Source organism: Neocloeon triangulifer, unplaced genomic scaffold (genome assembly GCF_031216515.1).
Source record: "Neocloeon triangulifer isolate White Clay Creek 2 clone unplaced genomic scaffold, ASM3121651v1 ptg000001l, whole genome shotgun sequence".
Classification (NCBI taxonomy): domain Eukaryota; kingdom Metazoa; phylum Arthropoda; class Insecta; order Ephemeroptera; family Baetidae; genus Neocloeon; species Neocloeon triangulifer.
Window position 1 is genome coordinate 3,230,930 of NW_026775544.1, and position 15,747 is coordinate 3,246,676.

Here is a 15,747-nt window from a genome sequence, read left to right on the forward strand (position 1 = left end):
AAGGCAAAGCACAAAAGTGAAAAATTAAATATATGATTACTCAAATATACATATGTGTCAAGAAACAAAAGAAAATGTTACATTGAGAAATAAATTTGATCTCCTATGAGAATAAATTATTCTCAGAAAATGAATAATTGACTGATAGTATATATAATATTTATTTGTGATTATTTTGTCATTCCCACACATTTATAAGAACTCAACACTAACAATAAGTAAGAAAAATGAGTCTTGGTTATCAAGCCTTAATTTGCTCAGGATGCCATTTCCCGTGCGTGCAGGAGTTATTTTATCGAGTTTGTGCCTGAAAATTTTCAGCCTTCACGCTATTACCTACTTTGAGCAAAAAAAAAACTTTAAATCTACGTATCAAGAAGTGTTTGTCTATTTATTTGTCTATACATAAAATACATAATTTTCTTCAATTTTATTTATTAAGATTTACTATAAACAAAATACATACATTAATTATTTATTTAATACACATACATTATTTATTATAACTTTGGTTTTGAAAATTTCACTCACTTGAATAATTTTGATTTATCATGATGCAATAATTGTCACGACTTATAAATTTTAAACAAAAATTTTGTTGTTTGTTCATCTGCCGTGAATTTAACTTGATGCAGAACTTCTAACGATGGCTTGCAAAAATCATTTAAATTTTATAACAAGATACTCATTGTTTTAGGAACCGCGCTTAAAATCTACACATTTTCTGTAGTCAAGATTTTTGCTTACATTGATAAGCTACTGATTATTAGTATTATTTATAAAACCACTGGATTATTCTAGTTAAAGATTAAATATTCGATCAACAATTATTGATTCAAATATATTAAAAAAGCTTTATATCATTTGACCAAAATCAAATTGCGATATTTTAGTTTAACAAAAATTTAATCAATATAGAAATCTATAATGACCAATGTAATGTAAGAATATAAATCGCAAGGCCTGAAAAGTGAAAGCGATAATAATATTATATAAAAATTTCATGACATGCACAACTTATTTTTCATACTTGTCCAAATTTGGAACAATATATATGTCCAACTCTCGTTTGTTGGTTTGGGCCACCATTCAACTTTTACAACTGGTTGTTCAACATCTGTCAAATTTGCCTCATTTCCTACTGTCGCTAGTACTCTGACAATATAAATCATTAATTTTCTAAAGTATTTTTCTTCGAGAATTATGCTGAACTCACTCTTTTATTGATAGCCCAATGGATAATGTAAATAATGAAAAAATTATTCCCAATACGCACATCATGCTTTTCCGCCAGATTCCACGTAAATAGAGTTTCATTTCATGCTCCCTTCTTCTAATCAATGGGTGATCTAAAGCCGTGACTTCTGAAATTAAACTTAATAAAGCTATTTAAAAATGATTTTCCTGATTACCATCAAATCTAACTGTCAGTTTGTAAATATCTTCGCTTTTACTCAAGAAAAAATATCTGATGGCGATGACTCTAAAAAAATGAACATATAACGACACTTTTCTTAATATCGAAGTCAAAGCTCGTTTGCCGTTGCTGTCACTGTAGTCTTCGTAAAAGATGGTCCACAACATGTGACTTGACGCGCAGAGAGTTACGAAAACGTTTGCGATGCGTTTGTAAAAGCCCACGTTGTTGGCATCAGGAGTGTACACTCCACATGTTTGGAAAAATTGGAAAATATACTTAAACTCTGTCGTGTCCATCGTGCAACTGTCTGAGAAGTGCGTGCGCTATGCAGTTAATTGATATGTTTTCTCAAGACGGGAAAGAGCAAACAAACGTTTTCCGCGAATGAAAATGCGCCACATCCGGAGAGGAAACTGCCCGGACGAAAATTACGAGAGGTCACGCCATTCCCGAATTCATTTGTAATAATTCATCTCGCTCTCGTGTCAATGTGTGAGAAAGCACAACCGGTTGTGTATGAAGAGGTTACACGTCCGCACATAATTCTTTGCTGACGTGTGCGGTGCTGTTAATCTACCGTAATCCAGCAAACATCACGCGCCCCAGTTGGAACAGAGAAAGGTGCACGGATCGCGGTGCAAGAGCCTAATCCGCTCCGCAGACGCAAAGGCCACGATCCCATTTCGCGCTAGAAAACTCCTTGTTCCTTTTTCATAAAAATAAATGGCTCATCAACACTGAAAAATGAGCACTGAGGTCCCGAATTCCAAGGGCGTAATTTATATTTGAGACGAGAGGGGCGCTGCTCGCAAAAACTATAAACTGGACATTAATGTGAAGACATTTTTCTGCTTTATCGTCGCCATCCCTTCACACTGACATATTCCGTCCACCACCGGCGGAGAGAGACGTAATATCGTTGGCCGACGAAACTGCCGCAGCCTTTTTATTGAGAGAGTGACCGTGTCGTTAAACGAGTTGTGGCAATTAAGGCACGTGGCGTTACTTTCTCGAATGATTGGTTTTTGGAAACAGCAGTGTCAGCCACGCACTAGCCTTGACTGCCAGGAAAAGAATTGCTATTGATTGCTCCGTCTATTTGGAAATTTCTTTGAAATGAATCGGCAAGTAAGATACCAACAGAAGGCCTATTAAATTGAACTCATTTGACATTAAATTAATAATTGAAATTAAGATCACATTCAAATGAAGTATAATAAAAAAAAAATCGATTCAGTTCAATTTTTAATATGTATATTAATAATATCTTGTGAAAATGATTACATTGTCATGGTATTAATTTGCCTAATTTGAATTAAAAACCACGTATTAATCAACAAATAATTTCATTGTACATTTAGTTACCAGGCTGGGGTGATCATGATTAATTTGATAAATGAAATTGCTACATGAATTTTTTTAAACATCATTGAATCTAAGCAATAATATTTGATAATTTTAATTTACCATTGCATTGATTTTGCCTGTAAAAATAATTTTGTCCTGAATTCAGAAATAGGAGGCGTCCTGAAGGTATTTTAACCGTATTAAGCCATTTTTTTAAGCAGATGAAAGAGTATGAAATAAAATGCTTTTTAATAAAAAAAATAAGAGGATGAATAATTTAAAATATTTTTTGTGTGCAATTTTCTAGTTAAATGTAACGGTCCTAATAACAAATGAGGCTAATATCACAAGTGCAAATTATGGCAGTAATTGAGCTTGTCAGGTCACGTGCACTGCAAATGCAGCACTTACTACGAGCAAGTTAAATGGGCTCTTCCGACTTTCACTCGTGATAAACGTTCAATTTGCCCTCTCACACTAGTCGCGAGTGCCGACGAGAGCAGCCCAACTTTAGTAAACAGGGGTACGAAGGAAATTCCCGCGATTTAGTGCACAATTCCGTCAATTTGTTTGGGGGCCTCTCTCGTTTTCTAGTTCTAGCAGCAGCATCTGCTACTTTTTCGCCAACTGCTTTTTACCGGTCCCCATTGTCTGGCAGATGAGAGAGAGAAGAACCGGTGCGTAACTAGCGCCATAAATAAGTCACACACCGGCAGGAAAATAACGCCGAAACTTCTTCGCAGGAAATTCAATCTTTATACTACTTTTTGTTGCCGACGAGTGAACTCTCTGTATGTGGGGCGCCGAGAGAGATCCGCCCACATTTCCTGATGACATGCGTTCAGCACAATGTCACGAGAACCCATCTTGGTATGCCGCACTCATCGCTTTTAGCACGCCGGAGTAAAAAAGTTACGATACCTTTCAACATCTCATCAAAACTTTTTTATCCACGCGCTGCTCCTTTTTTCCGTCTGGCTCTCTCTTTGTGTGACCGATCCGAGTGCATTTGAATACGTAATGAGGAAGCCGCGTGTGCGAATATGTCCTCAAGGCAGAGTGAAAAGAGGTGAGCAACGCTCTCCGCACATCCGAATCAAATTATTGCGCCATTATCACGTTCACGTGTACGTCAACGCGGGGCGTCATGGAGGTGTGGGAATCAGATTCTTCAGCACACCTGCAAAAAGTGAGCCTGGCGGTCGTTCCTGCTCTGCTGATTTTTCCACCCACTTCTCGTACCCGTGGTTTGTGGGTACAAATTCACCGCTGGCAGAGTCAGTTCGTCTGAAAGACTCGGTGCTGAGTGCTCTTTAATCGTGATAAAAATGGAGTCTCTCGTGTGTTCTCGCATTTTATATGCAGCCATTTGGCCAGGTGAGGCAAAAGTTTTACCAGACTGTGCTAAATTTGCATGAATATCAACCAACCCTGAAATTTTTTTAAGTTTTTAAAGATTTCGATTTTTTTTAAATTCGCACGCGAGTAAATTTTTGGTAATCATCAATCCATTTTTAATGAATTTGTCAATTTCAATCTAAAATTATACTCTTATCAAAGAAACATGTATTTCCACTTTAAAGACTTACACATTTTGCTGAACGTGATTTTATTTTACTAAAAAGTTTCTTTAGTTCTCAAATAAACATAAATAATTTGTAATATTTCAATAAGATATTATTTACTTGAAAAAAAAATCAGTATATTATTACGTAATAAAAAATAAAAAATAATAATTACTTAACTTACAGTAAAATTAAATCTGAGAATTGAAATTTGTTAACCAAAACAAGCAGTTCCATTATTTGGCTTTGTAAGTATTCTTCTCGCAAATTTTTTAATTGGTTATTTGATTGCGCGCAGACGAGCTTCATTTTTAATAACATAGATTGTTCATCAAAGCTTTTTTTATTCCTTTTATCTCATTGCTATTGATTGCTATGAAAACATAAGTAAGCATACACAATGAAATCGCAATCGGTTAAAGAGCAAAGAAAAAGTATATTTTAGAAGTTCTATAGCGAAAGTGTGTTTCTAAACGACGCAGTACCGCAGTAGGGAAATTACAAAAAAATTGTCAAGCAATTCAAGCTAGCCTTGCACAAGTTGCAAGACGATTTTCTGAGCCCGACAAACTTGTTTTCTGCAAAATGACTCGCGTCTCTTTTTCGTCTCCGACTCCTATTCATAAAATAAATTATTTAAAGAACCGAGCTTGCAAGTTAGCGCAACAGCTCCGAACAATAATTATCGCTTCTCGAGGTAGTTCAAGCTCATAATTCAAAAGAAAAGAAGGAGCTCAAATCTTATTTCCTCTTTCCCTGCCTTTCCTTCTTTGGGCGCTGCCGAGTTAAGTCTTACTCAACCCCGACATTCGTGCGCATAATCCTCTTTAAAATTTAAAATATTAATTACAATGGGCGCGCCGAGTTTAAGCCCTCGCCCACGCAACCCAGCGATAATAATTCGTGGGCTGGGCGGTGGCGGCGGCGAATATAAATCTTCCGAAAGGGAGCGATCGGAAAAGTTGTTTGGCACAGGAGATGCTACGAGAGTGCGCGTGAAAACACACCCACGAAGACGTCGGCGGCTTTCTATTATAGATCGGCGGCGAGGAAAGGAGGAAAAGCACACACACGGGCTTTGTATATCAGCTCTTTGCTCTCACTCTATACAGCCACACCATACCGTTCCGCCAGTAACACATAATATTGTGTCTAGAAATGGAAACTTAACATTTTCTGTACAATTAATTAAAAAAAAATTATTGTTTATTTTATTATCTTTATTAAGTCTGTTGAAAAGCTGTTTAATAAGTTTTTTATTTTGAAATGAGCATTCGATATCCTCCGATGAAGAATCATCAATGATATTTGTATAACTTTGACGGTTCGGGAAATGAAATTAAAGTTTTAATTTTCACTTAAGATAAAATTTAATTTGCAACAAATTTTAAACACTTGCTAACTTTAAGTGATTTTATAAAATAAATATATTAAATATCTTAATAACTTGAAGATATTCAATTGACTATAAGCAAAATAAAATTGTATGGTTGAAAAAATTGAATTTTATTTCAATTGTGAATTTACTGCAATTAAAAATAAACTAGAAATTGTACATAGCTAAGATTTTAAGAGCTAATTTTTCTCAAGCTGATTCTCTCTTCTATTTCAATTTAATTTGGGATTTTTCAATCGTACTTCAATGACCGCGTCCTCACCGGCACTGCAGGAATGTTCAGCGGCGCAGTTTCCTTTCCTAGGCAATTCATTTTTTCTCTCTTACCATTTCTTAAGAGTTTTAGGGGCAGACAAGAGACAATATAACATTCGCAAAGCAATTGGAGAGAGGTCCTCTCGTTTGGAGGGCCATCAAAGATTTATCAGTAAATCTAGAAAATGTGGCTATGAAACGGAAATGATTCCTCTTTTATGAGGTCATCATATGGGCACACTTCATTTGCATAAAAACATCAAATCAGATAGCACGCGTTATATGAGCAGGCAGTCCCCAAGGAGATTTACTCGATATAACTTGGTGGTAGTTTATTTAGAAGAATCCCACATTTCCCGATCCTATCTGTCAGGTTGCGGACTCTTCTGGGAGGAAATTATTTCATCATTTTATAGAGTCGTATAGAATAAGGACAGGCGGAGAGTGAGAGTGACAAAGCAAAAGCGCACGCCATAAAGTGCGGCGCGGACATCAGCAGATTTTGCATAATGCATGTTTGTTGAGAAAGTGGCCATCAGCAGCCACTCACCCGTCCATCCCGGGGCTCGGTCGGGGCACCACACACGCATAATGGAGGGCTCTCGTCGGGGAGAGAGAGAGATCCTGTGAGAAAAGTGCGTGTGTGCATCGATCTGCCGTACTCTTCTTTTTACTGGTGGAATAAGTTGCAAATTTCTATAAAAGGCGAACTTATCAAATTTATTATTTGCAAAAACTAAGAATATTCAGCCATTAATTCTAATAAATCCTTAAAAAAAAAAACAACATTTAAATTTGATTCTTAAGAATTATGACTAAATTTAGGTTTACCCTACTTTTATTTTTTAATCTGACATTTATAGAAGCACCATTTTTCATGGTGAGCAAAAATAAAGATAAAAATAAATACTAAATAATCGCCTTAGTTAGTCGGAATAATCCAAAACAAACATTTTTTTTTTAATTATAATTTTTTTATAATAATTGTTTTGAATGTTGTAAACATATGTGTAAAATAAATAATTATTTGATTAATTGAAATTGCAGCACTTGAAAATGAATATTTTTTACATTAAAAGTAAGCATTTAAATATGTTGATTTTTCGCAATGAATCTGAATTTTAGGACAAGAGAAAGTCAGAAATATCAAAATTGGAAACACTTCCGAAAATTTCATCTTGAATAAACGCAGAGAAATACATTTCACAAGCAATAACCGTGTTTTTTTCTATTTAAATTTTCGCAGGACTACAATGACGAAATTCGACAGGAGCAGATGTGGGAAATGCAGGTGCTAAAAAACCGGCAGCGCCACTCGGGGGCCGAGTGTGAGGGCCCCGAGTGTGCGAGCAGCAGCGCCTCCTCGGGCAGCCCCTCGCCGCCGCCCCCGCAGCTCTCCGGGTCGCCGCCGTCGGGAAAGGGCAGCCCCCAGCAGCACCCCGCTTCCAGGGGCGTGCTCGTCCGCTCGCAGCAACCTCCCCTGATGGCCGGTTTGCCTCCATCAATGCCCTCGACGGCCACCGCCATGGTCACAGGTGAGAGCCAATTTCGTCCATGTGTGTTTTGCTCCGAAAGCAAATATTTGTGCAAATTTTTATCACATCGCTCGGCGGACGTTGTTTGACGGCAAAAATTTACTTATCTTCCCCATAGGTCCACGTTCACAGGTTGTTTGTTTCATTTTTATTATCACTGCCAAACAAAACTTTTTTGCGCTCTGGATTTGATTAATGTCCTTTTAAATTCCATATCTTTTGGATTTTAGTAGCAATATTACATCAATATTAAAGTTTAATTTTGAAGTCGAACTGCAAGGAGTTGAAAATCAAACTATAAAACATGTTAAATATTAAAAAATGATTTGTGGTAGAATTTAAACCAGGTTTATTCAGGCTTGTAGTCCTAGGGGGACGGAGGGTAACGGCGCCTCCATTAAGGAATTTTTTAGGTGACGCGCCTCCATTAAGAAACAGCCCATGGTGACGGAGGGAGACAGTCATTTTTTAATTTCATACATTCAAATTGTTTAATTGATCACAAAATTCGTAAAGAACATATAAGAACATATTTATTTTCTGTTGCGTGGCTGCGGCGAAGTTTAGGATTAAATTCTTTTGTATCCTTTTGTTAAAAATGGATGCTGGCGACAGCCAAACAAGAAGGCTGGCCCTGGCATTTTCACAAAAGGTGGTTAATCCTCTTAGGGGGAATTTCCTTATTATTTGCCACGAAATGTTAAGTGGTCAGTTTTAAGAATTCAACAGGGTATTACCTGCTGAATAAAGACGCACCTTAAAAATGGATAGGTCGGGCGCTTCTGTGGGCCAAGAGGGTCGTATGGAAAAAATATTTGCATATAGGCAACCTGCAATTTTCTTGTGCATAGGGGGTTGCCTACTTTACAGGGGTTCTATTTGTGACGTCACCACCGTCTCCATTAAGAAAATTTTAGGACTACAACCCTGGGTTTATTCACGGTAATTTCAATTTAAAATCGTCTTCTCCTCAAAGGGCTTAGTGGATTGTTTATGGTTTTCTTAAACAATAAACGACTCAAAAAACCCAGAAAAATCCGAATTCAAATTCAAATCATCTAAATATATTTTAATTGCACATTATTGTGACCTTTACATCTATTAAGTAAAAATTAACTTACAGAATTTTGTAAACGTATAGTTTTTTTTTCACCAATTTCTTCCTATTTGTTTTAAAATACTTCAAGTTCTCCAATAACGTAAAAGCAGATTGCGGAAAGGTGTCATGTGAAATTTGGAGCTTGGAGGGTTTTACAGGATTTAAAAACGTTACCAAAGAAATATAAAATAACAAACCTGCTACTGCGACAATGTGAAGCCTGTTTTATTAGATTCTCGCTGCGCGTCCTTCACGCAAAAGAGCCTCCCCACGCACCGCTAATTCGCATGCAAAATATCTGCGGGGGTGCGCGTAATTTATTCAGCGAGCGGAGCCTCTCACCGGAATTTATTTTCACTTAGCGGGCCCAAAACACTCTCATCGAGTTGCAACACATCTTATATTTTCGCGCTCCACAATTTTGCCGCCTGTGCAAATTTTATTTTGCACGGGATGTTTTTGCATCAAAACATTTCAGCGATTTCGATTCAGCCGGTGCGGAATGGTGGTTTATTCGGGCGAAATGCAGAATCACCGCTTTTAAAGCTCGTGGGTGGATGGTGGATGTGGTCAGGGAAAATCAGCGATGTGTAGAACCTCATCAAACAAATGATTTCGTTATTGATGGTTGATGGTGTGAATTGTTCACATGGATGAGGTATTGTTTTGCATTTTCATCGGATTTACACCACATTTGTTGATTTTGATAAATCTTTTGTAAATATAAATTTCTCATTTCTATGGAAATATAATTATGGGAGCATTTATAACTTTTGCTTAAAGAGAATGATTCATTGGAAGGAGGGAAATATTTCTATGAAAAATTATTTTTTTAAATAATTTTCACCTGAATTATTATAAAAGTAGCAAAAGCAGCAAATTGCTTCATTATTTAACTATTAATAACATTTTTGGACATTAAAATTATCTGTAATTCAAACAATTTGCAGAAAAATAATAATAACAGTAATTTAAAATTGCACAAATAAAACTTTTGGTTTCGGAAACTTTTAAGGTGAATTCTCACGGAAACACTTTTTCCAGATAATTGAATTTTTCCTACGGTTTTCCGCTTTCTTTTTATGAGCCAAGCGTATCCCCCTGGAAATTTTTATGTAACGCTTATTACATGTTCCGCAAGTGTCTGGGCCGTACGTTTTTCCGAGCCGCCCCCGCACCGACCCGCGCCATTTTTAGCCCATTTCCGGCTCTAGTGGATGTGGTGCGAAGGGCGAATAAATTCTGACTGCTTTCTCGGCACCGCAGCTGGAAAAAGAAAAGTCCGACCGTTGATAATAATAACACTAAGACTGCACGTGCGCGCTTTCCCGCTAACGGCGTTAGTGTTTGCTTGCGGAATGCAAATCCCCTCGGCTGTCAGTGTTTAAATAAACGGCGAAAACAAGAGGAGGAAAGAAAGCAAGGCTCTGCCGACGACGCACGCGGGCAAACAGAAAGATATTATTTCTTGATGGGTGTCTCTTGGGCAGATATGGTTTTCCAACTTTTTCGCACGCGCTTTTGACTCTCGGTATTCACCAGGGTAATGGAAAAGGTGAAACGTGTCAACCTTCTTTGTTGTCTCTGCACGTACCCAAAATAAATGTCGAAATTTTATATATTTTGATTCTGTGCTTGCTTTTGGACATCAAATAATACTATGAAGAAAATTATCTGGAAAAATCAACTGAAAAAAATAGATTTATTCAAATAAAATATTTATACCGATTTATACATAAAATACATACATTCAGTTGAAACAGAGTTATTAAGATATATACAAATTTTGATGTATATGCAAAAAGTCAACCACGAATATAAAAAATTGCATGGCGATTGGAAAATGGTATGAACCTCGCCTTCAGGGTGGACTAAATCATTTGCTACAACTCGTTTAGAATGTGTTTAAAATCATATTAATCATATTAATAAATCGAAAAGATTTTTTCAGAGAACAATGGCACAAAAAAATTCTTGAAACACAAAGATAATTATACTATTTATTTTCTGAAAAACATGATAAGAAAAAAAAAGAATAATAAAAATTATTCAACAAACTTAAATAAGCGTTTATTTAATTATTTCATTTGAAACAAAATGGTAAAATAAAATATTAAATACGACTAAATATAAAATATTACAAATCAAAATGAAGTATTTTGGAAAAAAGGAATTTAAGCAACAATTCTAATACCCTGTACATTTATTTTTTATTTTTTATTCATTAGTTCAAATAAAAATTAATTTTTTGTAATCTACTCCTGATTACTGTCATGTTATTTACAGATCTTTCATTTCAAGATTTGACTGAAAATTAATGCTACACAACACATCAGAAATGACATGTTTTATTGATTTATACAAAAATTTTCCATCCAAAAAATCAATTAAAATTTTTTCAAAAATTCTTCCGTGTTCTGCATTTATTTTCACCAAGCAAAACTTTCATTATGCGCATTTTACCTTATTATTATGAAAATTAAGTATTTTTATCAATCCCTTCATCTATGCAAGGCTAATTGATTTTTTTATAGCTTTTACATCTTAAAAAAAGAATTTGTTCAATAAATTCCCATATAAATTGTAAAAGATTCATTCATTGGAATCATTGCAATTCAATAGTGGTACTTGAGAGTCAGTGAATGAACCACCACCTTCTCAAATGAATAATCCCCCATGTCCTTTTGAAATCAGTGACACGCACGAGACGTCGCATCAGATAAGTCTATAACAAAATCGGCTTTTCCCTGTTCGCAGCAGCCAATTCCGGAGGCAGTCAGCCGTTGATCGGCCGCAAGAGGCCGCTGCTCTCCGGCGGGACCAGAATCACCATGTCACCGACCAAGCGCACCGTTCTCTCCATCCTGACCAGAGCCAGGGCGGCCCAGTCCAAAGGGGCCGTGTCGCCCATCAACGACTACGACCTTTCCTGCTCTAATGGGTGAGTGACCAAGCCGAGTGAAGCAGCCACTTTTTGCGCTCGCTCATGTGCGAAAGATATTCCGTCCTCCGTACTATGTGTGCTTGCGCTGCGAAAAGCCATCAATCAATCCACCCGCGGCAAGCACAGATTTTGTGGCCGCACCACAGCCGCTGGGAAATAAAATCCGCCATAGAAAGAGGTTGCGTTCTTATTGGAAAATATTACATATATGTATATCCCTGATGATGACCCTCTTTCTATCTCTTACGCATGTTGTGGACACAAAGCAATGAGCTGGTCTCAATTTAGGAATCAAAAATTTTGAAACAGAACGTCAAATTTTGTTATGAAATTCTTTGCTGCTAAATTATTAAATTTTTTATTTAGCAATTGGTAAGTAAAAACTTAAAACATATCAAGTAATGCACATTTTAATATCCATAAATATTCCACTCTAGTTTAAATTTTATTATTATAGAAAGAGAAGAGGTTTTGAGTAAACTGACGAAAGACCGTTGCATCATTTCAGTAGAGCAATTTAAACAATCTTTCAACTCGTTTACAGGCTTTCAAAAATTACTTTAAATTTTGGCTACAAAAAGAAAAATGTTAGTCTTTATCATAACAAAGCGTTTTGACCATAACTTATCCATCCAGTATATTTTACGATCATGACCATATAAAATGAATACTTTTTGAGGGCATTTTATCAGTTTTTTCAAGCACCAAAAACCACTTTATGTATCTGTTGCTGCCCGCGTTTTCTGCCAGGCTTATTTTCAGAGAGGACATTTTTGTTATTTTTGCTTTTTTTCAGTCCTCGGATTTTCTCCGGCCGCATAATGGAAGTTTTGGCAGTTTGTTTATTATGTAAAATCCTTTATGCATATACCAAAAAGTAGAACACGTTTTACACACACACGTCGCCGACTTGTTTACGATTTTTTTTCAGTCGCGAGAGAGCAGCGCTATCACTAAAGTCATTTGTGGAAAACTCGGCGTCGCTTGTTATGTTTTGCATGGCATATTTCAGAAAGAAGATATCGCGGCGGCTCTGCGACACAAAAACAGCTTTTCCCGTGGCGTGTGCGTTTTTACGAGTTTTAAAAGCTGCGGAATTTTATCTGGTTTCGCTTTAAATTGTAGCAAGAGAGGAATTTGTGTGTTTTCGCCTGGCTAAACAACGAAAACAACACGCGTCAATCACGGCGCCGCTATTCAATTTGCCGGCGCCATTAAAGGCAAAGACTCAATTTCCCGGAGACATAAAACGGGTGGATCTTTTAATTAGCTGGAAGTAGATATGCTACATAGTAGCAGGAAAACTACCCTCCCGGGACTTTTGGCAGTCTGAAAAAAAATGCCTGCCCAAAGTGCTTTTAACGAGAGCTGTATATACTATTATTTGTCTAAAAGGATGCGTCTCCTCTCAGTGGAATTCCCCACGTTTGCCGAAAATCAATATGGCCGCACTCTCGTGCACCTACACAGACCTGCCGGCGTGCAGAGAATACGCGACGAATTTCGCGTATCTCTAATCGGCGGGACGTCCTGCCCGAGAGATTAAAGTCGCCTCGTTTCTCTCTCGCGCATGAATTTATTCATGTTCTAGGCCCACACGTACTCCTCTCCACTTGAGCGGACCCTTGCTTTTTGAATTATAACGGCAGATGCTGGCTTTACGAAGAAGAGAAAATTGGATAAATATTTTTATGCAAAAAAAATTGCTAAAAAAATCCATTTAGATTTGATCACCAATAACAATAAAAATTAAATTCATATTTTAATTAAAAAAACTTAAAGTTTTTATTTAAGCTTCTTAATTTTTTTATTGTCATTTTTAAGTTGATTATTTGATTAATATAATTTAAATAATATCAAACAAATTGTATGCTAATATGTTTGCAAGAAACTTAGTATAATTAATCTTTATAAATGCAAGTTTAAAAAAATAATATAAACTTTTCTGTGTGCTTAATTTTTCTTTAAATGCAATTATTGTTAACTTTATCTTTGGTCTGTCAACGCCTCTGTGTTTTAAATATAAATCACATATACTCAAAAAAATAATTTAAGAGGAAAATAAGAGTGTTGTTGAATGACGGGAATGATGGAGTTAAAAATATTGGACACTCCTTGCTAAATGTATTTCTTGAGATAACTTTTTTACAATTTATTATTATTGCTTGTTTAAAAATTTAAATTTTTTTCCAAATTAACTCATTGAAAAATATTGTTTGCACTAAGATAAATTATGCATGATTAAAAATTATAAATAATATTTTATTTTTTTAATAAATTGTATGATCCTTGTAAAAATAATGTTATTCAATGGTTAAAAAAATTCGCTTAAAATCATGATGCGTGTTAAATTGTATTGTAAACTTTCTAGAAAGCAACAAAAACTGAACTGCGAAGAGTGTAAGCTTACGCCGAATGAAGGCAACAGCCCTTCGCAATATAATGAAACATTACACAAGCGGGCACACTACATCCAGCACTCACTCGCTCGTTGGCCGCTCGCAATCTTGATGCTCGTCAAGAGATATAATGCTCAAAAGAGCAAACACTAAACACCCATGCAAGCTCAAAGCCGTCTCTGAGAACGCCAACTTGAAAGTCGTGTATGTATTTATTTATTTTACAAAGGCGCGCGGTGCTCATTCCAGATCAATTTAATAAATCTCGACGAGCGGAAGACGAAAGAAGCTGCAGGCAATTTTATTTAATATCGTGCTTCATAGGAGATCAATTTGCCGCCGGAGAAAGAGAGAGATCAGGAAGCTTTGTCGCGCGGGCTTATGATTCTCATCCTGGCAGTGGAAGAGGAAGAAATAAAAAACGAAAGCCGCCGACGACTGCCAAGTGTATACTTCTTTCCGATATCCTGACAGTCACGTTGCACATTAAAACACGTTAGTAATTTTTAAGGACGGGGAAATAAAGTTTTGAATTTTTAGAGCGATTTGCAACGTTTTAAACGTTAATTGAAAGAGCAGTTCAAAGTTGGCTCATAAAAAGAGTGAACTAACTTTTTTTTTTAATTTTACCATTGATAAAAAAAACGCAAAAATAGCAAAAATGTGGATAATTTATATATTTTTCTAATTGTGTGCAACTGGAGCTCATTTAACCTAAATAAATGTTTTTTCTTGATCAATAATCCCCAGTTAAATTTATTTTCACTTAAATTTTTTGGACAAAAACTATAAAAATTTTGCTTTATTTTTAAATTTATTAATTGATTGCAATTAAATCAAAAAAATGTGCGATTTGCATTTTATTTCTTTCATTTTTTCTGACTTATAACTAGACCAAGATACCTGGCGAAAAATTGAGTACTTATAACTTTAAAAAAATGACGGACAGAAAGAAAATATTTGACCAAAGAAGGACAATTTTTTTTTCAAAACAATCCTGATTCTAGCTAATTAAAAACATCTTGTTCATAAAATTCTAATTACCGACTATTTGACTGAAAATTTAACATCCCTTTGTTACGATCCAATTTTCTAGCTGCTGTAGGAACAAAAAAAAATTTAACACACCTTCCTTTGATATTCAAATAAGGCTCGGCTGGTTGTTTTCCGGCCTGATTGTTGAGTAGGAGGAGTTTTGAGTAACGACTGTTGGAAAAATGGATGGAATATGGTAGAAAAGTGGCAGCCATTTGGATCTAATTTACCCTTCCATTGAGATGGAAAATGTAGCCGCGAACAATATGCATACCTTGCCATACCCAACCAGGCATCTCTCCTCTCTCTCTTTCTCGAGTACATTAGTTCATGAGGTCAAGAAGAGTCACATTCAGGCTGCACTTCTGCAGAATATGAGAAAAGTTGAAGCACTTTTGAGGGCATTTCTTTTTTCCAAGACATCCTCCACCCCCACCCCCGTGACCGGATTTTTTCTCCTTGATACATTGTTCAACAATTGCGACAAAAGTCACCCACTTGAGGCTCGCGCTCTCGCAGAGGGTTGCTTATTAAAGAGGGCGGAATGATGACTTCATCTTTCCCTCTCTTACACAGCTTAATGACGAGTGCATGCAATCTCAAAAGTTTCTGCTTCAAGGGTTTTAATCAGATGGGCTCGCCGCCTCTTAATTGCATCGCTCTCTTTCTCTCATTTTAAGTGTATTGATTCCGTTGATACAAATGCGCGGCGATTGTCTCGTTTGCGACATTTTATTCACATAAAATTTAAT

The 15,747-nt window shown here is 36.2% G+C and overlaps 1 protein-coding gene across 4 annotated transcripts in view; it reads left to right on the plus strand.

The window, feature by feature from the left end:
- LOC132194078 (KH domain-containing, RNA-binding, signal transduction-associated protein 2-like) overlaps positions 1-15,747 on the plus strand; it is a 114,283-nt gene that overhangs the window by 79,772 nt on the left and 18,764 nt on the right. For 3 of the 4 annotated variants that reach the window (XM_059615185.1, XM_059615432.1, XM_059615353.1), the window contains 2 exons: positions 7,230-7,518; positions 11,375-11,558. In XM_059615185.1, the coding sequence (XP_059471168.1) occupies positions 7,230-7,518; positions 11,375-11,558 (473 nt within the window). The remainder of the gene's footprint in view (positions 1-7,229; positions 7,519-11,374; positions 11,559-15,747) is intronic. The other variant, XM_059615269.1, reaches the window with a different exon arrangement.